We start from the raw sequence: 26,913 nt of genomic DNA on the forward strand, positions 1-26,913 counted from the left end.
CCTCAAGAATCCATAGATACGCGAGTAAAATTACTAATAGAGAAACGAAAATAAAACTTTGGAAACTGCAACGCCACCATAGGTAACGTGGAAACGATGAAGGTGTTTTCAAGGGAGATAATCAAAGAACGTAACATTGTAATACTTCATGTAAAGTAAATATAACAAATCAAATATCCTTTCAGAATCCATAAAAATTCCCGGATCACTACCAAAATTTCATCATCTGTTCCCTGTGTCATTACCAACTTTTCCTGCAAGTTTCATTAAATACCGTTCAAAACATTTTGAGTTATTTTGCACACAGACGGACAAACGAACGCCGATGAAAACATAACCTCCTTCCTTGGCGGAGGTAATAGTAACACAACTCTGCACAAATGCCCCGTCCTTGTTTTTTCTTGTCCCTTTTTTGTATCATCTGTCTGGATGTTTTGCGTTCTTGTCCCATTTTTTGCATTCCTTTTTACATGCATACATACATACATACATACATACATACACACATGCATACATGCATACATAAATACATACATACATACATACATACATACATACATACATACATACATACATACATACATACATACATACATACATACATACATACATACATACATACATACATACATACATGCATGCATACATACATACATATATGCATACATACATACATACATACATACATACATACATACATACAAACATACATACAAACATACATACATTAGTTAAATGATAGCCTCTTGATCCGAAAAAGACTGCTCAGGTGATTTTTTAAAATGCTATTCAAATGTTTCTGCTGCACGTTAGCTCCCCCCTCCCTCCGTTGAATCGACATTGACCGTAGAGCAACGGGAGATGAAGAGTTTTGTCAAGAACACAATCAATGCACGCCTGGCCGGGAAATAGAACCCACGATCTTGCGAACGTGAGTGCAACCACCTAACCAACACGCCACACATTTATATATATGTGCATACATATACATACATTCATATATACATACATGCACACACATATGCATGCACATACGTTGTGTGTGTGTGTGTGTGTGTGTGTGTGTGTGTATTCAACAGTATCTGGGTAACAATCTCATCACGTGCATTTAAAATCTGCCCCTGCTGTTATTGGTTACCAAATGCCATCATACACCAAGGTCGTTTCTTGAACTGGATAAACACGTGAGACTCCGCCAGAGAATAGAATTTATGTCAAAATTTAAACAACAACAAGATGGAAGAAACCGGCTTTAATTACAAACTACAGCATTTGTCTCTGTGCAGTGACAACAGCTGCAACTTGCTGAGGTTTCCTTCTCATACCATTACATAAAATTATTTTATAAATAATTACATAAATACATAGGATCCAGCAACAGCTGTGAGCCGGCATTTCATCAAGTATGTATGTAAGTATGTATGTCATTATTCAGTTTACTTCAAGATTTCTTGCCAATAGAGAAAGAGGCGGTTTCTAACCTACATTCAAGCCTCCTTCTTTGGAATTTCAACATCAACAAGAGGCTATGTATGTACACGTGCAGGTTTATGTTTTGTTTTGTGTATGTCTTCTCATGCATATAGCTGCATGCCTAGACATACTTATATATACTTAAATCAGAAACTTCTAGAAAGTTTTGCAGATTTTACTTGGATCTGTAATCTTCGAATCAACTTTTTCCTTTCTAGTTTTGAGATGCCTAATTTCTCAAGATTGGTATTTAGGCCATGTGTGTTACATATCCCAGGGCCCCAATAATTACTGGTATAAACCTGAACTTGTAATCTGGATAGAGTAACTGTAGATTTCTCAATAGTTCAGCATAGGTGTTCTCTTTTGCACTGATCTTCAGCTTTATGTTAACATCCGCTGGGCTGCTAATTTCCACAACTGTGCACAGTTTCTCTTCTCAGTCCCAAATCATTATATCAGGTCTGTTGTGTTTACATTTTATTGAGGTTTTCACTGGGACATTCCACCAGTACTCCTTTTCATTATGAGTGGCCATGGCTTCCACCATCCTATGGGTTCTTATTTCTTTGTCCTCGGGATTATCCTTCCGACAGATCTCGTTATACATTGTCCTAGCTACAACATTATGTCTCATCGGTAGATTATACCGTGATGACATTTTCGGACAATTGCTTATGACGTGGGTGATATCTTCGGTGTGAACTCCACAAAGTCTGCATCGGTTGTCACATTTTACTGCTTCTCTTGCGTCTCTATCCCTTTTGTGCATCAAGTATCTGGTTGATATTTCCTGTTCCAGGATTGCAAACGCATACCCTTCAAAGTGGGAGGTAGCAATCCGGCTATTGGTCAATGATAGACTGCTTTGATGATCGATGTTACTATAATCCCGGAGCTTTCTACTAACACATCCATGCATAGTCTTCTGCTCATAAAGGCTCATCCTTTCATCTGGTGGTACGTTGCGGTAGAGTCGTGCGACTTCTCTGGGCATGTATTTAAGGTTATCAGACAAGGAATGTTGCTCAATGAGCTGCCTTCCAAGTCTTATGATGTTATCATCCTCATCTATGCAAACTTGGTCAAGGGATGCACTTCGACACTTGGTGGTTAAAAGATGTTGCCGAAAGGATGTGATACGACATTCAAAGGCATTTTGGATTGATGTTAAACCTCTGCCACCTTGCTTTCGTTTTAGGTTGAGGCAGTCTACGTCACTGTTTATGTGGAAATTATGAGTGCTTGTTAGTATTTTTCGGGTTTTCACATCAATAGATCGGAGATCATTAAGCGCCCAATCAAGCAGCCCAAATGTTGGTATGAGTACTGGCACTACAAACACATTGTGTGCCACTGTTTTATTGAATGCAGAGAGTTCCGAGGTCCAAAATTTCTATCTTTGACTGTAATATTCTTTAGTGACACGTGTTTTGTTACAGGCGCCATTGTAAGATATATTTTCATCCACCCCTAGATGCCTGCAACATTCCTCATCATATATAAGGGGAAAAGTCATTGATGGAGATGTTTCAAGTCTGGTTTATAGTTTTCCCTCTTTTCACAACCATATAGCAATATTTTTCTTGACCAAACTCCAATCCTACATTCTTTGGGAATGTTGTGACTAGATCAAGGCTCTTTTACTTCTCATGCTTATTCTTTACATAAAGTTTTAAATCATCCACAAAGAAACAGTTTGTAATTTTGGTATTTCTGTTTCTTGTGAACCAGTGAGATATCCTTCAGACTTCCTTAACATGAATGACAAGGGTTTACAGAAAGTATAAACAACATCACAGAGAGGATGTCCCCTTGGAATATGCCTCTGCAATACTGTATTCTCTCAATGACAATACAGTCACTCTTTGTGTTTAATTTCAAGATGGTAGCCCACGATGAAGTCAGGTCAGCTATGGCTTTAACTATGCATGTTGAAGGGCTTCTAGCATCCATGAGTGAGGAACAGTCAAAGGCTTTCTTGTCGTCTAGCCACTTTGAAACTAGGTTCCTCCTATGCCCTCCCACCTCTGACATCACAGTTTTGTTTATCAACAATTTCTCGGCACGTCCCCAGACTCCCTTCTTCCCAGCTGCTTGTTCTGCTGTGATGATGTTATTACTTTCACAATGGTCTTGGAGGAAGAGGTTTAAACATGCTGTATACATTTTGTACATGTTTTGCCATGTGGGTGGTTCTGCATTCGGGGATCAGTTTTGTCTCTGCTAGAGCTAACAAGTGTGGTATGCTACTGTTCCCATTGAGATCTTGCTGGTACAAGTTGATGAGATACGGTCGGGAGAAGGTTAGCTTCTTGTAACAATATCCAACAACTAAGTCTCTTCCTGGTGCTTTCCCTCATGAAGTTTCTGAATCACAGTTGCAAGGGTATCGCCATCAATGCTAGGTGAAATCCAGGGACAATAATTCCCTCGAATCTCTCCCAGCCACGGAGCATCTTGGTTAAACTCCTATTCACTGCAGATTTTCATCCAGAAGGCGTCTCTCCTCAGGTCTCTGTACACTGCTGCCTGGTTCCGGTAAAATTTTTTGTTTATTGTTCTTCTCTCGGTTATTCTCTTCTGATGTCGGAGTTTCTCACTGACAGCTTTTAGCTCCTGCTTGAGGGCAATCAGTTTGCAAGTGAGTGTCCCCTTTTTTGCTGTCTCCAAACATCATTTCTATCTCCTTCTTTACTTCCTGTTGGTGCTTCTTATAGCGATTTGCTTCTTTGTACGCAATAAGCTTCATCACATGTATGTATGTATGTATGTATGTATGTATGTATGTATGTATGTATGTATGTATGTACGTACGTATGTATGTATGTATGAACGTATGTATGTATGTATGTACGTATGTATATACGTATGTATGTATGTATGTATGTATGTATGTATGTATGTATGTATGTATGTATGTATGTATGTATGTATGTACGTCTCTACATGCTATACATAGCAAGTAGTCGCTTAGTAATTAGAACTAAATAATTATACATAATCACGCCACTAATTGATTAGTCTGTATGATTGGCAGCGTCCCTTTCATTGCGTTCAATAGAAACTGAAGTCTCTGAGAAGTTTCCATTTATCTATTATGAGCGACTTGTCTTATTATCCAGGCCAAATACTTTTTATTATCCAGGCCAAATCCTCCTTCAGGTACGCTTTCCAAATATTTATAATTTAGTGGAATATTAAAACGGAAGTTGGCCTGAATAATTGGTTTCACTTTCCATATGTAATGACAGTAAATCTTATTATATATAATTATGAATTAATAATTGAATCGTTCTACGAACGATTATGATGTAGACGAGAACATCCTGTGCCATGATGTTGTAAGCAAGCGCAACAGAATTAAAATTGAGATACAGATGGAGAAAAATCTAGCAATCCTTGCTTTTCAGATGCTTCATGATTCAGGCTATGCAAGTGTAAATATGATAACATCTAAAAGAAGATGCATTCTCTTCATTCACTTTTGGTGGGGAATCGATGTCATTAGGCGATACCCAACGATCTGAATCGAGCCTGAACCGTAACACACTTTCTTGTTGGTGAGGGGTCAGCAGTGGGGACCAAATCACTGCTCACCGTCTCCTTCTCCTGGCATGCAGCTTAACCCCCTTCTTCCTTGTTTCACAATCAGGAACAGGCTCTTTATGCCGCTGCCTTTCCCATCCTGCCCACAGCCACCTTTCGCTATTTTCCCCTATTTCCAATCCCTACAAGCGTTCTCCACACTATCCGGGCTGTACATTTATCTCTAAAGTACCAGACAGAGAGGAGTGGTGGCAGTTTGCAGTATTTACTGGAAAACTAAACAAAAACGAACCAGCAAATTAATGCTCAGAGCTGCAATCGTTTCTATTAACAATGGTAGATAATAGCACGAGATATATTTTAAGTGGTGACAAGAAGACAATGACATAGAATTAGTTGAAGTAGGTTTTCAATGCTACGTCCTATCATATGACTGTATCGTGACTCGCTATTCTGAGACATTCTTGCGAGAGAAAATACAAAGACATGCTTCTGCTACTCAGCCAATGTACTTCAAAATGCCTTTTGGAGAAATAGTTTTTCATGCTAAAAGACAACACAAAGTTGAAAAATGGTACAAGGACAGGTAAAAAGCGTTGCTTTAACAAGTATACTTGAGTGTTTCCTTCGCTGAGGAAGTCATAATGATATCGAGACAGATATATATATATATATATATATATATATATATATATATAATATATATATATATATATATATACTAACAGCTGAGCCCGGTTTCACCCGGTCTGTTTGGATGATGTGGCTATGATCGTTTTCGGTCAGGCATAATCTATAACACCATTTCTCAATCTTATCATTTCGGGTCCCCTGTTTCGATTGGATCCTCCAGCTGTATGAAAATTTCCTGACCCCCCACCCCGTCAGAAAACAGCTTCTAAGCAACTGGTTGTTTTAATGGCGGAAGAAAGAGGGGAATTCCATTAGAAAGAGTTTTAATCGATTTTCTCGGTAAGTATGGGGACTAGGAAAAAAAATACAAACTGCATTCCAATCTATGCACCCGTCTCCACATATGGGCCACTTTTCATGCGAATCCACCCAGCCGTTTGGCTGTGAACCTCAAGACAAGAAAGAATACAATGATTGCCGACGTCCAATTTATACTATATATATATATATATATATATATATATATATATATATATAATATATATATATATATATATATATACACCTGTCTTCCGTGATTGCCAGAGTAATAAAAATAATAATAGTCTTTAATACGTTATTTTTGCTTCTTACCACATAATTATTTCTCGTTAATTTTACCATACCCCCTACTTTAAATACGGTAACACTAACTTAAGTACATTCTTTGTTCAGTTGACTAAAATCTCGTCACATTATTTTTAGTTTATAGAAAAGAAGAGAAAAAGCTTCTTTGAAAATTAATATTAGTTGGGCTTCTGAAACAGGCTGAAATCCTTAAAATTGTAATTATAACTTCATATAATTACGTAGAATGGCATTATTTAATCTAAGAAGCAATTATCTTAAACAAAACAGTTCTACTAGGATGAAAGAAAATGGCCAACGTGTCTATATTACTGATTTTCAATTAGTCAGACTTAATTAGATTAATGTCTACTATATCACACGAAGGAATCTGAAGGAACATGTTTTTGTGTGATATCATATCCTTAAAATATGATATAATATCATCTGTCGGGATATTAAATTTTCTAAACTTCCGGAAGGTACTAAACGCTTTTGGAGTAACGACTTTTGGAAGAAAAAAATACATCTCAGGTTCAATTTCAAACAGATCAGATATTATATTTATATAGTTTTATATGGAGATGAGATGGTTCCATTGGCTTATTCCAGAAAGTTGTTAAATGATATATTTGAGAGAACTACGTCTTGGGAGAAAGACGAAAATATTGAGAATAAGTTCTTTGGTTTAACGGTAAAGAAACACCCGACATGTATACTGAAATATTTATTAGAGGATTTGTTTATTCACTGAATGTATAATGAGAGAGAGAGAGAGAGAAGGAGAGACAGACAGTGAGTGAGTGAGTGAGTGAGTGAGTGAGGGGGGGAGGGAGAGAATGAGTTAAAATACGCTTACAAATATGGCCTGACACATTTAAATATTCTTACACGTTACATACACACATGCATACATACATACATACTAGTTTCTATCATTTGTGTTTTTCTTGGGCGGTTACACACACAAATACTACATGTATAAACATATGTGTGCGTGTATAGATAGACAAATAAGTAGGTAGGTAGGGAGGGAGGGAGGGAGGGAGGGAGGGAGACAGGCATAGATATATAGCCCCATAAAATTGCATATCTCTGCACAATCTAATGACCCCATGCAAATACGGAATAAAGAACATTTGTCAAGGAGCAGCATCCTTTGGGCGTGAATAGTTATATCGATGTCATAATTATCTTCAGTTAAATCAGTAACTATATATATATATATATATATATATATATGTATGTGTGTGTGTATGTATGTATAATATATATATGCATGTATGTATGTATATGTATGTATAATATATATGTATGTATGTATGTATGTATGTATGTATGTATGTATGTATGTGCGTGTGTGTGTATGTATATATCTATCAATATATATGTATATGTATATATGCATGTGTGTGTGTGAGTGTGTACATTTGAATATATATATTCAAAAATGAATAAGAAGCAGCTAGAGGGATATAAACATTATTGAAAACACACAGTCAAAATGTATGTGTTTTGCTAGTTCGTGGGTAGGCTGCGCTTATAGGCAGGAGAGAATGTATTCTCATCAGTGCGCCTGGTGTTAAAACACCTGGAAGTCATATACAAGCGAGATAACTCGCGTCGGATCCCATTCGGGAGTTTATAGACATCGATGTTTTGCCCTTTTTTGTGACTTGTTGATACTGCGTACTTGAAACGACAAACCAGCAGATGGTTCTTAGACCATTTTGCATAAAGTCATAGGCAGCAATGTAGCTCACATCAAGCCTCGTTTCAGGTACGCAGTATTGAAAGGCACAGAAATGACGAAACATCGATGTCTGTCGCTCCCGGATGGGATTTGATGTGAGTTATCTCGCTTGTCTATGACTTCCAGGTGTTCTAACACCAGGTACATTGAAAGAATATATTCTCTTATGCTTGTATAAAATATTAAACACATACTTAGGGAATGTGTTTTACTAGTTCATGGGTAGGCTGCCCTTATATGTCGAGAGTAAAGGAATTTTGTTAACATCTTCGTTCAACCCTTTTTATCTATTTATTCATATATAACAAACAAATTTCTGCACATGAACCCGGAGTGTCTACCTTTGGATAGGTCGTTTCAACCGTGTTTCTTACGTGAATTTGCTACCCTGGTATCGATTCATTGAAATTTCCATGTTGACGGTAAACATAGGATTCACCTATCGGTATATATATATATATATATATATATATATTATATATATATATATATATATATATATATATATTATATGTATATATGTATATATACATATATATATATATATATATTATATATATATATATATATATATATATATAATATATTATATATATATATATATGTATATATGTATGTATAGGGAAAATAGAAGTTGAAAATGCACTGAGAAAAGTTGAAATATTTTTTATTGATATATTTAAGGCTTTAACCGTTTTCAGTCATTTTCACTGGTTTTCAAAAAGTTCAAATCTTAAAGACGTGGCTTATGTCGCACCCGTCTTGCTTCTGACATTAACCGAAGTTATTTTAGTGTTCAATGTTCTTTGTAACCCTTCAATTTCTTCTATGAGACCGGGTGGATTTGGAGACCAAAGCTGTGAGCAGCAATCCAACCTGCTCAGCACTAAGGTTTTGCATAGGGTTAGCATAACTACCGGTTCTCGTGTTGCGAAAGTTCGTAGAAGTCATCCTCAGAGATGTCTGCATTTAGAGTAGAGGTGATGTGACTGATGAAAGATGCATCATTTCACATGATTATTCCTAAATCCCATATGTCGACAGTGCTCTGAATCATATATATATATTATATATATATATATATAATATATATATATATATATATATATATATACATATCTGTGTGTGTATGTGTGTCTGTGTGTGTGTGTGTGTGTGTGTGTGTGTTAGTGAGAGAGACAGAAAAGAACAGAGATGAAGAGTGACATCATCCAGAGACTGTAAGAGCAAATGGAGATCAGAAGATTAGCAAGATGAAGGAGATTAGTGATGAGCTCAAAAGATTTGAACATTGAGTTGTAGGATAACATGAGAGTGCAAGGGTGAATCATAGAAAGAAGGGGTGAGAGAGAGAGAGAAACTGTAAGAGAGACTGACAAAGAGAGAGAAAGTGAGAGAGGGGAGGGGCAGAGAGAGTGACAGAGAAATGGAAGTTTCGCGGAACATTAACTAGAATAAAGAATATCATGTAGATGAGAAGAATTAGTTTATAAGAGAATGAAGCAGAGGAGGAGGGGTTCATGAGAAAAGTAGGCTTTGCCGGGTTTGGGTTCGGTTTTGCTATTTTTGTTGTCTTACCGCTGCTTACGTTTTTGTTGTTGTTGTTGTTGTCGTCGTTGCTTATAAGCAAATCGGTGGGAAGTCATGGACGGTATCTCGATACCAGCAGCTGCTGGATCGAGCCTGGCATGATTTGATTAGAGAAATGGTCCTCAGCCATTTCTTGCTTATTACTCTTCCATTCTGGTGGAACCCCGAAACAATTCGATGCTTAAAAACTAGTTTCATAAATGCTGCTTTCAAAAATTCTTATTTTGTGTTTCACTTTTTATAACTTGGCTTCTTTATATATCACCTTAATGATGTGCGCTAAGGTGACATATGCAATACCACGGAACGGGGTTGACCCCAACTCTCTCCACTTGATATATTCCCCAAATACTCTGCCAACAACTGTAACCAATCCAAAACAACTCTCAACGAACTTCTCAACAATTTCCTCCGGCCCCACGAACTCACGAACGACACATTTCCACTTCCAGCCATTTCTCACCTCTCGTTCTCAGTCAGACAAGCTGCTACTTATACAAGTTCGACTAGTCCATTCTCACAGGGGGGGGTGTCATGATTCTTGCCATAACATCACTCAAACACTTCTCAAAGCCCTAATATGTAAAACGTTAGCAAAAGAAACCTGTTTCTTGCAATAAATACAGCTAAATTAAAACTCTTTAACGTGGACCCTTAAAATACTACTGTGGATCCACAACTGACTATTTTGCTTGCGTGGACCCCCAAAAATCGTATGTGGATCTCCAGTGGTCATATGAGCCCCAATTGATAATGCAATGTTAGGCCTGCCAAATGTGAGCTCTGCCAAAGATTTTCACATTTTATTGCATAATACACCTTTGTGCTGGCTGACAAAAGGAACAAAGGCCACAGAACGAGGTCTTTTGACGTACATACGTGTGTGTGTGTGTGGTGCAAATATGCACGTGTATATATATCTTTTTCGCTGAACATGCCAACGTCGCCTTCGGCGGGAGAATCCGTCTTATGCACGTGTATACACAGACGTTTATATACGCAGACGCGCAAGTTCCTCATCGCCACATGCAGTCACATCTTACAGAATCTGCTCAAATTGCATGCAAGTCATCTATCAATAAGACATTGATTTTTTATTTGCTTATTATTTCTAAAATTTCGTATTGATTAATTCGTTCGTCTTCCATGTTCCCACGTGAAGAAAGTTATCAGAGTTTAGTCGCGCTCATGTGGCTCGTGGGGAAATATTTGTGAAAATTAAAGAAACTGATGTCATCTTCTCCATTTACTGTTTAATGTCGGCTTCCCCTACTGACACGACGCCATAAAACTTCTTGAAGGCAATGATACATGCGTGTGTGTGTGTGTGTGTGTGTGTGTGTGTGTGTGTGTGTGTGTGTGTGTGTGTGTATCCGATAGAAATCGATCCGGGATGGGGGAAAACCAATATCGATTCTGGCGTGATTTAAATATAGAACTTATATTAACGGAATCGAGTTGTCTCCGTTCTTTAACCTGATATTCTGTGATTTCCACGGCAGCGACGCCATTTTTCTGATGTTCAATTTTGAGAAGAAATCTACGAAATTGTATCTAACGTCTTTAGATGAAAGATCGATAATGATCAATAAAACATATGTCACTCGAGCTGATAATGATGGCGGCGGCGGTGGTGGCGGTGACGATAATGCAGTCGACTACGTTTAAAGATGGCGGTGAAAATGAATGTGATATTCGGTAATTAATCGATGGAAGCAATTTCCCTGGACATAACTGTGTTCGAATCCTAGCACTCATAAAGCCGGGGACCGGAGCTCCATGGCGTATAAATGAGCGAGATCCAACACTACCCCCATCCCCCACCTCCACACACAGTCGGAACAAAGGGAAATGGAGTGTTCTGCTCAAAAAGACAACGCACTACCTGGACCGGGAATCGAAACCACAATCTTACTGCTCATGAGTGTCACACGCTGAAGTAAAGTGATTTAAGCAAAGATCGAACCTGTATTTATAGACTTGGTTTGTGTGGAGGTCATCTAACGCGTATTACAATGGTTGCACATCGAACTAAGAATTGAAGAATAAAACTGTTTGATGAGCGTCAGACGCTGACCCCTGAGCCATGCGCCGACACGAATCGATTGAAGGCCAGATTATTAAAAAAGATACGAACCTTTAACGCTGAGGTAAATCGTGCTTGAACTCGAACCTTCATTGTTTTCGATCCGACATCGATACGTAGCTTCATCTTTCTTGGTCACATCAGCAATGACAAGGGCGAAGGTTCCTTGCTCTAACGCTTCCACAGATATCCGATCATCAAGTTCCAAGATCTCTTCATCTTTGTACCATTTCACTGTCGGCTTCGGGAAGCCCTTCACTCTGCATTCGAATCGAACTATGCTGTTCTCCAACACAGAGTCGTCACCGGTGAGGCGCTGTACAAACTCCGGCGCTGAGGAAAGGAAAGAGAAGAAGAAAAAAAGAACAATACTATTAGCACGTCATCATCATCATCATCATACAATCATGACTACGATCAATAATGTACGTCGTACATACATTCTTACATGCATACATGTATATATATATTTACGTGTCTGTGTTACAGTACTATATCACATATACAAAAACACCCATACCAACACTCCAATATACCTCTATCATCAGCCTGCACACGGATATCATTATGGTTTCGACACCTGGACAGTGGATTTCAATCAGGCTGTGTCAACAGCACTAAAAGAAGTGTGGTTTGGGAACAAACGTACCTAAGAAATCCCCACATTCGTTCAATCTTAATTATTGGAAGGATTAAACATTAACTTATTAAGCTACAACAAGAAACATATTTACCGTTTTGTACAACAAAATCGGTAAATAAATTCAATAACCAACTCCTAAATTATATAACTATTATAACCTAAATTATATAACTAAACAGCGCCCAATCCTTTATATCTATATGCATTTACACACACACACACACACACACACACACACATATATATATATATATATATATATATAATGATAGATCGTTAGCTCCTACACGCATTTTTTTCTCTCCTTGTTTCTTTTCTGTGTCCCTTTCTGTAGAAGAGCGTAGGCTCGAAACGTAAAAGACTTTTTCTATTTCTATTCCTGAGCGCTAAACTAAAACATTTGTTTGTTTGTACTCCACCTGCCTTCGTCTTTTGTTTATTTTCGTAAACTTTCCCTTTATATATATATATAATATATATATATATATATATATATATAATATATATATATATATATATATATATATATGATAGATCGTTAGCTCCTACACGCATTTTTTTCTCTCCTTGTTTCTTTTCTGTGTCCCTTTCTGTAAAAGAGCGTAGGCTCGAAACGTAAAAGACTTTTTCTATTTCTATTCCTGAGCGCTAAACTAAAACATTTGTTTGTTTGTACTCCACCTGCCTCGTCTTTTGTTTATTTTCGTAAACTTTCCCTTTATATATATATATATATATATATATATATATATATATATATATATATATATATTATATATATATATATATATAAAGAAATATTCACATTAATTAAATTTATTTACAATTCCTTTACCGGTTTCATCATTTTATTACTTTCAAAAATAGTGTCGTTACATGGCGAGCCTTGGGGCTATATTGTGTTCATTTGGACTAAGTTTTCTGCGAGCGTTTATCACAGATGGCTTGTTCGCCAGTTCTTCATATTTGGTTGACGGTATTAAATGTGAAAGTAAGCTGACTCAGGTTACACTTGGTTGATTTCCGTTTCTTTGCTTGATCTAGAGATTCTAGAATTGATTTAAATCAAGGATGGACAACTTTGATTGGTTAGTACGCTCGTGACGTCACCAAATGAATTTGGGGAATCTAATTCGCTTCTAATTTGGTATTTCTAATTTGAAGATATCGTCTCGATGACGTTGTCACCAAAACGGTCGTTGTATAGAGGCCGTCATTTGATGACTGCATCCAATCAAAAATCTAAATCTGAGATGTGAAGTGAATTCCACCAGATCCACGCGTAGTCTTGATTTCAGCACTACAAAGTAACGAAGCACTTGTGAATTTTAGAGTGCTCCCGCTGTCTACACGTACTCTTATGCAATTACTTTTATCAGCTCACTCCTCAGCACTCTAAGAAATATATTACTGGGCCTTATTTTAACCATTCATGCGTAATTTAAACCCAGCGCAGTGAAGCACCGCACTAGATACCTTAAATCAATTTCATCCATATCTTTAACATCACGATCATATCTGCCCTTTTAGCACCGCTAGCAAACCGAATCAATATATATATGAATGGACGATGCATTGAACAACTGGTTAATTCTCAATGGAAGCCATTTCAATTTAATACCCTGGGGAAGGCATGAGCGTTACAACATTCCATACTTTGCTTTTCTCTAATAAAGAAGGCCTTTGTGCTGAGTCAAAAGAAATCGTTATAAGTAAAATTAATAAAACATTTATTTCTTCTTAGATTTCTTCAGTCAACTCAATAAAATATGTTGTTTTTTTTCTTCTTTTGTGATGCATTTATACTCGACGTTGTCATGCAGCGGGAATTAATCCTGTGAATTATTAATTCACATCAAATTGTTGATTTGGAAAACTTATTCTAGAGGAAATGGATGGATTTTTTAATAAATATCTATACTATGATAAAATATGGAAACAAAAACTAAAAAAACCGAAAGACGATAATAATCTACCTTCCTCCATCTAATTAGTTGGTCTAAATATAAACGTCTAAATATTTATATGGATTCTTTTCAGAACCAGCAGAACAGCCTTCATTTTGAGATCGTTTTGTCATTTCTAAATAAATCTCGAATTGAGGCTGGTTGCTATAAGGTTCAGTGTCTCCAGGACAAGAGTTCTAATCTGCGTATAAGGTTTTTTTTCTACTTCGACGGGCCCATAAAATATTTGATAGTAATATACCCAGGAAAAGAAACATCGGTAATGCGGAAAAGAAGAACTTCTTGGAAGTATTTGTTGGAAGCGATTGGGCCTTTCTTTTGAAATTGTTGCTCTTCTGCCAAAACTTAAAACAATTTTATTCGTCAATTCTAATACGCGCTAGATAACATCTACACAAACCAAATCCATAAATACAGGTTCGATCCTTGCTTAAATTACTTCACTTCAGTTGCAACTTGTTTATAATTTCTTTATATTTCTTGTCTTTTACTTTTAACTTGCTTCAGTTATTAGACTGTGGCCATGCTGGGGCACCGCATGAAAGGTTTTAGTCGAACGAATCGACCCCTGTACGTATTTTTTAAAGCTTGGTACTTGTTCTGTTGGTCTTTTGAAGAATTATTAAGTTACGGGGATGTAAACACACCCGCACCGGTTGTAAAGCGGTGGAGGAGGGAGCAAACGCACACACACATAATATACACAGTAAAGAGTACATTAATTTATATATAATCAAATTAATTTAATCTAATTCAATTCAATCATGAATTTTTATATCCCTCTCTGTACGAAACGATCGTCTGCATGAATTAAAATTAAAATTCTCTTATATATTTTAACAACTTGTCTTCTCTATTATTAATTAAATTGATGAATCTTATTGGACTTTTTTCCATAAATTCACCATACATTATTTACAAGTATAACATTCACATCTTCGCATATTTACGCCTGTAAACTACCAGCAAAACATGAAGAATCAACATTCGACATCTTTTTTAGAAACCTCCAAATTAAAGGACGAATCTGCATTCAACCTTTTTACACCTATATATTTATATATATATATCCTTTAAATTTGTTTACAGGAAACGTCTTGTATATTTAAATGAAGACTGGCCGAGATAATGGAAGATGAGCTTCAATTGCATATACAAAATGGTTCCTGTAAACAAATCTTTATATATAAAAGAGAGGTTGTGTGCTGTCTATCTCCTACGATTTAGATTCCTAACTACTCCCACATTTTGCGGTGCAGTTTAACCAAAACCGGGTATCTTATAGTCGTGATTCATATCGAGCCCTTCTGGGTATTAGCACGCGTCTACGATGAGTCTACGATTTAAAAAAAGATTTACCATCATTTTTTTCCATTTTAATGCATTTTTTCGCTATTATATAAGGGAAGTAACTCTCTAAAAATGTCTACGATGAGTCAACGATTAAAAAAAAGTTTACCATCATTTTTTTCCATTTTTAATGCATTTTTTGGCTATAACTCTCTAAAAATGCTTATATAGTTATTTCCCTTACAAACCCGAGCAACGCCGGGCGATACTGCTAGTTTAAAATATATTCTTTTATTCTTTTATTTGTTTCAGTCATTTGACTGCGGCTATACTGGAGCAACGACTCTAGTCGAGTAAATCAACCCCAGGACTTATTCTTTGTAAGCCTAGTACTTATTCTATCGGTCTCTTTTGTCAGACCACTAAGTTACGGGGGACGTAAACACACCAGCATCGGTTATCAAGCGATGCTGGGGGACGAACTCACAAATACACACACACACACACATATATATATACGATGGGCTTCTTTCAGTTTCCATCTACCAAATCCACTCACAAGGCTTTGGTCGGCCCGAGGCTATTGTAGAAGGCACTTGCCCAAGGTGCCACGCGGTGCGACTGAACCCGGAACCATGTGGTTGGTTAGCAAGCTACGTACCACGTTTATATATAATTAATAAAAAGAAAACAAGAAAAAAGCAACGCGAGGACGTGGTACATGCAAACTATTAATAAGACGCTAAGGGAAGGAAAGAAAGGGTGCTTAATGTTTCGAGCAAAGCTCTTCTTGAGAGACAGAAGACAGAGGAAAGTCCAAAAAGAAAAGGAAGACGAAGGAAGAAAGAGAGTGGAAGTAGAAGAGAAGGTAGGTGGAGGGAAGAGGAGTTAAAGAGGAAGAGTCACGGACAAATTGTAATGATTCACAATCAAGGTGCAGAAATGGTGTGTTCCGAATGAATAAGGTAATGCAATCCGATGGTAGAAAGAATTCCGCAAATTAGGTAATCCAAAGTCAGTCGGAAGGCCGGGGGTTCGAGTGATCGTGCAGTAAATAGTTAATCCAAAAACGGAGAACAAAATATATATATATATATATATATATATACGATGGGCTTCTTTTAGTTTCCGTCAACCAAATCCACTCATAAGTCAGTCCGATACTATAGTAGAAGTATAATGAAGGCGGCGAGCTGGCAGAAACGTTAGCGCGCCGGGCAAAATGCGTCGCCGTATTTCGTCTGCCGTTACGTTCTGAGTTCAAATTCCGCCGAGGCCGACTTTGCCTTTCATCCTTACGGGCTCGATTAAATAAGTATCAGTTACGCACTGGGTATCGATATAATCGACTTAATACCTATGTCTGTCCTTGTTTGTCCCCTCTATGTTTGGCCCCTTGTGGGCAATAAAGAAACAGATACTATAGTAGAAGGTGCCACGCTGTGGGACTGAACCCGGAACTACGTGGTTGGGAAGTTCTTACCACGCAGCTACACCTGTTGTTGTTTGACCCCAGGTCGGTCCTGACTGAACAAGACTATAGTTAAGCCCATTCCACCTGCAACCATCTCGACATTTTCTTAACACATAGATTATCCTAGAACTACATTTTTATTAATGTATCTTTCTTTTTAAGATAACGGTATAATTCCTTTTTAATGTGGCTGCTATTTCTAGCACAGTGATTGACCATGTAAAAACTCTTTCATTGGCTCCAGTTCCTCGCAGTAATATACGATAGATAATTACTGAAGTTATGGTAATTTTATTACTAAATATGATAACATGACATTCGCAAATTATGGGAAATGATATAATTTAAACTCTCGACAAGTCATAAGTTTCTTGTATTGATCTCTGATAATTATTCCGAACGAAAAGCGGAATCAAAAAGAAAGTCTTATCTTTATATTCCTCGCATAGTTTCGTGTGTGCCTCTGTGTGTATGTGTGTGCGTGTGTGTGTGTGTGTGTGTGTTGTGTGTGTGTGTGGTGTGTGTGTGTGTGTGTGTGTATTACACACAATAACACACATATATATTACGATGGGCTTCTTTCAGTTTCCATCTACCAAATCCACTCACAAGGCTTTGGTCGGCCCGAGGCTATTGTAGAAGGCACTTGCCCAAGGTGCCACGCGGTGCGACTGAACCCGGAACCATGTGGTTGGTTAGCAAGCTACGTACCACGTTTATATATAATTAATAAAAAGAAAACAAGAAAAAAGCAACGCGAGGACGTGGTACATGCAAACTATTAATAAGACGCTAAGGGAAGGAAAGAAAGGGTGCTTAATGTTTCGAGCAAAGCTCTTCTTGAGAGACAGAAGACAGAGGAAAGTCCAAAAAGAAAAAGAAGACGAAGGAAGAAAGAGAGTGGAAGTAGAAGAGAAGGTAGGTGGAGGGAAGAGGAGTTAAAGAGGAAGAGTCACGGACAAATTGTAATGATTCACAATCAAGGTGCAGAAATGGTGTGTTCCGAATGAATAAGGTAATGCAATCCGATGGTAGAAAGAATTCCGCAAATTAGGTAATCCAAAGTCAGTCGGAAGGCCGGGGGTTCGAGTGATCGTGCAGTAAATAGTTAATCCAAAAACGGAGAACAAAATATATATATATATATATACGATGGGCTTCTTTTAGTTTCCGTCAACCAAATCCACTCATAAGTCAGTCCGATACTATAGTAGAAGTATAATGAAGGCGGCGAGCTGGCAGAAACGTTAGCGCGCCGGGCAAAATGCGTCGCCGTATTTCGTCTGCCGTTACGTTCTGAGTTCAAATTCTGCCGAGGCCGACTTTGCCTTTCATCCTTACGGGCTCGATTAAATAAGTACCAGTTACGCACTGGGTATCGATATAATCGACTTAATACCTATGTCTGTCCTTGTTTGTCCCCTCTATGTTTGGCCCCTTGTGGGCAATAAAGAAACAGATACTATAGTAGAAGGTGCCACGCTGTGGGACTGAACCCGGAACTACGTGGTTGGGAAGTTCTTACCACGCAGCTACACCTGTTGTTGTTTGACCCCAGGTCGGTCCTGACTGAACAAGACTATAGTTAAGCCCATTCCACCTGCAACCATCTCGACATTTTCTTAACACATAGATTATCCTAGAACTACATTTTTATTAATGTATCTTTCTTTTTAAGATAACGGTATAATTCCTTTTTAATGTGGCTGCTATTTCTAGCACAGTGATTGACCATGTAAAAACTCTTTCATTGGCTCCAGTTCCTCGCAGTAATATACGATAGATAATTACTGAAGTTATGGTAATTTTATTACTAAATATGATAACATGACATTCGCAAATTATGGGAAATGATATAATTTAAACTCTCGACAAGTCATAAGTTTCTTGTATTGATCTCTGATAATTATTCCGAACGAAAAGCGGAATCAAAAAGAAAGTCTTATCTTTATATGTCCTCGCATAGTTTCGTGTGTGCCTCTGTGTGTATGTGTGTGCGTGTGTGTGTGTGTGTGTGTGTGTGTGTGTGTGTGTGTGTGTGTGTGTGTGTGTGTGTGTGTGTGTGTGTATTACACACAATAACACATATATATTACGTTTTGTAGTCAGACAAATAAACAGATAGATAGATGGATGGATGGATGGATAGATAGATAGATAGATATGTGTATACATCCAATATATATATATATGCATGTGTGTGTGTGTGTGAGTGTGTGTGTGTGTAAGTATGCACGTTATGCACACATATACCTATAGATATATATGTATACATATATGCATTGCATACATAAATTACATAGGCACAAACATGCATATGCAGACATACATACACACGTACATAAACATATATACGCACATACATACACCCATATATACAAACATAGATATACATGCATACATATACATACATGCATACATAAATACATATACACACACATACATACACACAAGCACACACACATACACATACATACATACATACATACACACGCACGCACATACACCACACACACACACACACACACCACACACACACACCACACACACACACACACACACACACACAAGCGATACCCCATCCAGCCAAAATGCTGTTAAGACAAAACTGGGAAATAAAAAGACGGAAGGACCAAAGTCTTTTCCTTCCTTGAAAAACCCAAGAAAAAGAAAACCTTCAAACATTTTCCCCCATAAATTCTATTCGCTGCCGCTGCCAAGTCTGGCAACGGTTTACAAATAATCCATGAAAAAGTTCAGAGAATCAGCAGACTTGTGCTTCCATTCCATTCTGTCAGTTACAGAAATGTTGCTTCGTAAGCAGTTTGCCAAAAAGAAAAAAAGAAAAAAAAAAAAATAAAAGGAAAAAGCAGTTTAGGCAAAAACGTGGATTAATCGCAGGAAAATAAGATTAGATTGGAAACCGAAAGAAATGGTTTTCCTTCGTTTCTGGTGTCTAATGTTGTTTTATGCTGTTTCCATCATAAACAATTTATGATTCCAGCAATTGGATAAACTTATTTTCCTTGGCTTCAATATTGAACTAATCAGGTTTGAATTCATCATCACCACCACCACCACCATCATCATCATCATCATCACCACCACCACCACCATCATTATTTGTATTCCCCATGGTTCCATCGTCGTCATCGTCATCATCATCTTCATCGTCTCCATCACCATCACCATCACCATCACTATTTGTATCCTCCGCGGTATCATCGTCATCATCATCATCATCATTCCCATTATCATCATCATCGTCATTTGACCTATTTTCAAATCGTTCTCCAAAACACAGGATTTTCCCATGTGCAACTGCATGGGATAATAATTGAGTTATTTTCTCATGGAAAGAACCATCGGAAAATTTTTGAAGTCTTCCCTTAAAGGATTCAGGTGAGAAACAAGGTTTTTTGTTCAACAAATCTGTTTTTGGCTTCTTTTTTTTGTTTTTATATTCTTTGTTATTTACCTCCAGAGAGAAAATTGCTCGGAGGAATAACAGACGCGCCCTCTCCCCACCCGGCTCCAGAAGAAAATACTGAAGCTGCCCACATGCAAAGGGAACAAAATGCGAAGACATATTCCATGGCAAGGCAGGCATGCTTAAAAGGCAAATGACATTTTATTTATATCGATTATGACAATAATCAAACTTTTTGACAACAACAATAGCAGCAATACACACACACGGACACACACACACTTTGTCAAGAGAAAATAACGACAGAAATTTGAACAGAGCATTGCTCAAATGCACGCATAACTTCTAACAGGCCCGCAAAGGGCATATAGGCTCCAAAGGTCCATATAAACCCTGGGGGTGGTCTATATAAGATTTTGTTGTTAAAATTTACGAGCAGCAAATTGGTCCGACTTCTACAAATACTCAGAATATTTTGATGAGTAATTTGTGCAATTTCTTATGATATTTAATTATAAAAATCTAATGGTATTTTCTTAAACATCGAATGGTTTTGAGGGTCGACCAGAGTAACACTGGAATTAAACGGGCCCAAAGGTAAAGGTCGTTCAGAACCACAGATTTAAACGGTAGAAAAACCGAATGTAACAAAAAGAGGCGCTTTTCTACTCGAAGCGTCCATGTAAGAGAGCGAGAGAGAAGCAGTCGGAACTTTGCGCCGCCGTTCACAATACAATCATACGTATGAGATCTTATATATCGAACTTAGGTAAGCATACAGCACTATATATATATATGTAAAATAATATGTGACAATTATTCAATAACCAAGATAAAACTCTGAGTTTCGGATGCCGAGGAGGAAATCTACAACACCATCTCTTCGGTTATCTGGCCATCTCCTCTATTTCGTCTATTTACATAATATTGAGGTCTCTTTCTTTCTTTTGTTATCTTACCGTTTTTGCCAATATATATATATACATATACATATATATATATATATATATATATATATATATATATATATATATATATATATATAAAGCTGAAGTTGTCTGTGTATGGCAGGTTTCGTAGCCTTCAACTAACACTATCTTCTCCGAAACCCTGCGGCGCAAGTTGACCAAAATTGAGAGTATGATAAAAGAAGGCTTGTTCTTCCTTCCATGGAAGAAAAAATTCAAATCGGACCATGTTAACACCCAAAATTATTTACATCAAAAAGGTGCCTTTTTTCTATGAAAATCCCCATTTTTTACGATTTTTGACTGGTGTGTCGCCATTTTTCGGTGTATTTCAACCAGAAAAATGTTCACTTAAAGAGAATAACAAGCTACATAATGCAAAATTTTTACTTTTCAAAAATTCCAATTCTAAAGGGTCGGAACAAACCCGAGCAACGCCGGGCGATACTGCTAGTATATATATATTAACTTAGAGATAAAACCACTATTAGGCAAATCAAAAATTTTTCCCTGTAAGTTTGGATTTATTCCCTAATATTATTATATATATATATATATTATATATATATATATATATATATATTGCTTTAAAAGTGAGGACGAAGCAGCAAAGAGATCAATAGGTGCTTCACACACCTAACCATAGACTAATCTTGTCACGCATGAAATGTCTTTTGATCAAATTTCTTCTCGATCTGGACCGATCTGGGGATGAAATACAACAACGTAGATAGGAAACGGATTTACGGAATAGAAGATAAAACAACGTGTTTAATACGAGTTTCTCTCTTTAAATGTGAAATCTTCCGCAGCCGAGCCGTCCATGTTTTACCCTCGATTACCGGATCATAAAGAAGAAAATCGACCACCAAAAGATTACTGCATAGATTTGTGGTGTTTGGTAGTGATCGCTTTTATTTAGAAAAGTGTAGGATATTATGAACAAATCTTCAATTTAAAAGTGGCGCTCCGTCGGATACGACGATGTGGGTTCCAGTAGTGGACCCAATCAACGGAACAGCCTGCTCATGAAATTAATGTGTAAGTGGCTGAGCACTCCACAGACACGCGTGCCCTTAACGTATTTCTCAGGGAGATTCAGTGTGACACAGAGTGTGACAAAGCCAGCCCTTTGAAATACGGGTACGACACTTTTTTGCCTGTTGAATGGATTGGAGCAGCGTGAAATAAAGTGTCTTGCTCAAGGACACAAAGCGCTGCCTGGAAACGAGCTCACGACCTTAAGACCGCCAGCTGAATACCCTAACCACTAAGCCACGAACTTCACAAATCTTCCGTTTAGAAAGACCTAGAAGAGGTCCTGGACCTCCTCAACGTATAAATTATTGGATAGGGGCAGCGGGGGGGGACGTCTTGACGTCAGTGGGGGGGGGGGCAAAAGAATACCTAAATTAGCAGTGATGACAGCTACGTTGTCTAGCTCACACACACACACACACACGCCTTGTACGATCATATACATACACACACACACACACGTATGTGTGTGTCGGAAGCGTTTGAGAAATGTTGTCAGACTCGCATCTTAATCTCGATTAATAAATCATATTAAATGGAGGAATTATATAAACTAGAAGAAAATTAGTTTTAGATATTTGACATCTGGCATGGAGCTGACAAATAGGAAATAAAATAAAGGGAAATTCAAAGAAAATTAAAGAAATTAATACATGGAACACACATATATGTGTGTGTACTTCATTTTTGTATATGTATGTATACGTGTGTGTAAGTATATATATATATATATATAATATATATATATATATATATATATTGCTTTAAAAGTGAGGACGAAGCAGCAAAGAGATCAATAGGTGCTTCACACACCTAACCATAGACTAATCTTGTCACGCATGAAATGTCTTTTGATCAAATTTCTTCTCGATCTGGACCGATCTGGGGATGAAATACAACAACGTAGATAGGAAACGGATTTACGGAATAGAAGATAAAACAACGTGTTTAATACGAGTTTCTCTCTTTAAATGTGAAATCTTCCGCAGCCGAGCCGTCCATGTTTTACCCTCGATTACCGGATCATAAAGAAGAAAATCGACCACCAAAAGATTACTGCATAGATTTGTGGTGTTTGGTAGTGATCGCTTTTATTTAGAAAAGTGTAGGATATTATGAACAAATCTTCAATTTAAAAGTGGCGCTCCGTCGGATACGACGATGTGGGTTCCAGTAGTGGACCCAATCAACGGAACAGCCTGCTCATGAAATTAATGTGTAAGTGGCTGAGCACTCCACAGACACGCGTGCCCTTAACGTATTTCTCAGGGAGATTCAGTGTGACACAGAGTGTGACAAAGCCAGCCCTTTGAAATACGGGTACGACACTTTTTTGCCTGTTGAATGGATTGGAGCAGCGTGAAATAAAGTGTCTTGCTCAAGGACACAAAGCGCTGCCTGGAAACGAGCTCACGACCTTAAGACCGCCAGCTAAATACCCTAACCACTAAGCCACGAACTTCACAAATCTTCCGTTTAGAAAGACCTAGAAGAGGTCCTGGACCTCCTCAACGTATAAATTATTGGATAGGGGCAGCGGGGGGGGACGTCTTGACGTCAGTGGGGGGGGGGGCAAAAGAATACCTAAATTAGCAGTGATGACAGCTACGTTGTCTAGCTCACACACACACACACACACACGCCTTGTACGATCATATACATATACACACACACACACGCCTTGTACGATCATATACATATACACACACACACACGTATGTGTGTGTCGGAAGCGTTTGAGAAATGTTGTCAGACTCGCATCTTAATCTCGATTAATAAATCATATTAAATGGAGGAATTATATAAACTAGAAGAAAATTAGTTTTAGATATTTGACATCTGGCATGGAGCTGACAAATAGGAAATAAAATAAAGGGAAATTCAAAGAAAATTAAAGAAATTAATACATGGAACACACATATATGTGTGTGTACTTCATTTTTGTATATGTATGTATACGTGTGTGTAAGTATATATATATATATATATATATATATATATATATATATACATATCGAAAGTAAACTATCGCAGTGTCGTAGTGTTAAACATTTCCACGTGAAGATCTGATTTTGTTTACTTCTTCGCAGCATGTTTTGTAAATAGCTGAACGTGGAAACGATTGCGGCTGGTTTCTCTGTCAATCGTTTCAGAGCTGATCAACACAAATAAACAAACAAGGCTGTAATTGCCACAAAACTCTTTTGCAGATGACATCCGAGCATGTTTAGGCACGCGCGCGCGTGTGTGTGTGTGTGTGCCTACGTATATAAGTGTGTGTGTGTGTGTGTGTGTGTGTGTGTGTGTGTAAACACACTTTTACATACACACACATATTTACGAAATATGTGTCTGAAGTAAAACACATGTATGCGTGCGTGTAAAATATATATATATATATATATGGGCCCACGCATGCGCACATGTTTATATATTGGTATATATATAAACACAAACATACTCTTGCACTCATTACACATACACTGGCATAAATATATGTACGTGTGCGTTTGTTTACACACACACACACACACACACACACGTTTGGCAATAAACGAGCGTTAAATAGAGAAATATAAACCAATCGTAGAACCTGTTTACATCTGGCTAAACTTTTGGAATGTCTTTCCTCAAATAACATTCTGAAACCTGTGATGAGGTTTTGTTGAGCCGAATATAGTCTAAAATAAGAATCCAGGTGGCAGCAGCAGCAGCAGCATGCACTAGTAGTAGTAGTAGTAGTAGTATAGTAGTAGTAGTAGTAGTAGTAGTAGTAGTAGTAGTAGTTGTTGGTAAGTAAAATTGGTTGAAACGAAAGACTAGTTGCAAGGTTTTTGGTTTCTTTCGATCGTTTTAAAATCCCACAAGGATTGATTCGGATTTTCATCTTTGTTTGGTCAGTAAAAAGTGTACCAGTGCTAAACTGGTGTCTATACAACGATACCGTCTCAGCTTTATATTTCCTATAATTGTAAGGCTTATGTGTTTAGAGTGGAGACGCAATGGCCCAGTGGTTAGGGTAGCGATCTCGCGATCATAGGATCGGGGTTTCGATTCCCAGACCGGGCGTTGTGAGTGTTTATTGAGCGAAAACACCTTAAGCTCCACGAGGCTCCGGCAAGCGAACCCTGCTGTATTCTTTCACCACAACTTTCTCTCACTCTTTCTTTCTGTTGTACCTGTATTTCAAAGGGGCCAGCCTCGTCACACTCTGTATCACGTTGTATCTCCCTGAGAACTACACTAAGAGCACACGCGTGTCTGTGGAGTGCTCAGCCACTTGCACGTTAATTTCACGAGCAGGCTGTTCTGTTGGTCGGATCAACTGGAGCCCTCGTCGTCGCAACCGACGGAGTGCCACGGTGTGTTTAGAAAATAGATAGATAGATAGATACAGGAACGTGCACCAGTACTTTCTTACAACGCTCTGCAGAAGAATCCCTAATATACGGGAATAGGAAGTTGTAACATTCATGCTTTGCTAAAGACTTTAGCAGCGAAACTGAAGCAGAATAAAGCCTTTTGTCGTGGTTTTAGTCTGTAAGAAGCTTACCTATTTCTTTACTACCCACAAGGGGCTAAACATAGAGGGGACAAACAAGGACAGACATAGGTATTAAGTCGATTACATCGACCCCAGTGCGTAACTGGTACTTAATTTATCGACCCCGAAAGGATGAAAGGCAAAGTCGACCTCGGCGGAATTTGAACTCACTTCATGTCTGTGATACATACATATTATAAGATCTTTGAATATAGAAGCTTATGCCCACAAGCCAAGTTTCAGCAGTTCAGTAGGAAATGTTACCTCAGTTCATTCCTTCTCACCTTAATTTTCCCCTTCACCTCATCCTTACCATCCTTTTTGTTTTATCTGTCCTTCTCCCTCTCTATCTCCTACAACCTCTTGTCTTACTCATGTTGTTTTGCGTTTCCCATCAGTGGTAGCCAGTCGATCAAACAGACGATTTAAAACACTGCTGCCTTTCCCCCACCCCTTTTATACCTTTCTCCCGTTATCTTGACTCTGAAGAAGAAATCTGTCTGAAAAGTTGAAAACTCCATTCCCCACGGAGTGAAGAATGAAGATCATATTTCATATATCATATATATTACCAGAAGTCCATTCAGTATTTAAATAATTCATAAAATATTTTTCATTTTGTTACAATTTTGTTGTTTTATAGTTTTAATAGCAGCTTTGCTATTTTGTCGTGAATATCTTGATATTATACACACATACATATGGATACATATACATGCATACATACATATGTTCATACACACACACACACACACACACACACACACACACACGAGTGTGTGTGTGTGTGTGTGTGTGTGTGTGTGTGTGTGATATTTTAGATAAATACCATTTTCAACTCGGAGAAAATATCAATTTCTCCTAAAGAT

At 37.7% G+C, this 26,913-nt stretch overlaps 1 protein-coding gene across 2 annotated transcripts in view; it reads right to left on the reverse strand.

Moving 5' to 3' along the window:
• Positions 1 to 26,913, reverse strand: part of LOC115209649 (telokin) — a 182,342-nt gene that overhangs the window by 58,655 nt on the left and 96,774 nt on the right. For both annotated transcript variants that reach the window (XM_036500844.1, XM_029778114.2), the window contains exon 2: positions 11,742 to 12,023. In XM_036500844.1, the coding sequence (XP_036356737.1) occupies positions 11,742 to 12,023 (282 nt within the window). The remainder of the gene's footprint in view (positions 1 to 11,741; positions 12,024 to 26,913) is intronic.

This window comes from Octopus sinensis, linkage group LG3, assembly GCF_006345805.1.
Source record: "Octopus sinensis linkage group LG3, ASM634580v1, whole genome shotgun sequence".
Lineage (NCBI taxonomy): Eukaryota > Metazoa > Mollusca > Cephalopoda > Octopoda > Octopodidae > Octopus > Octopus sinensis.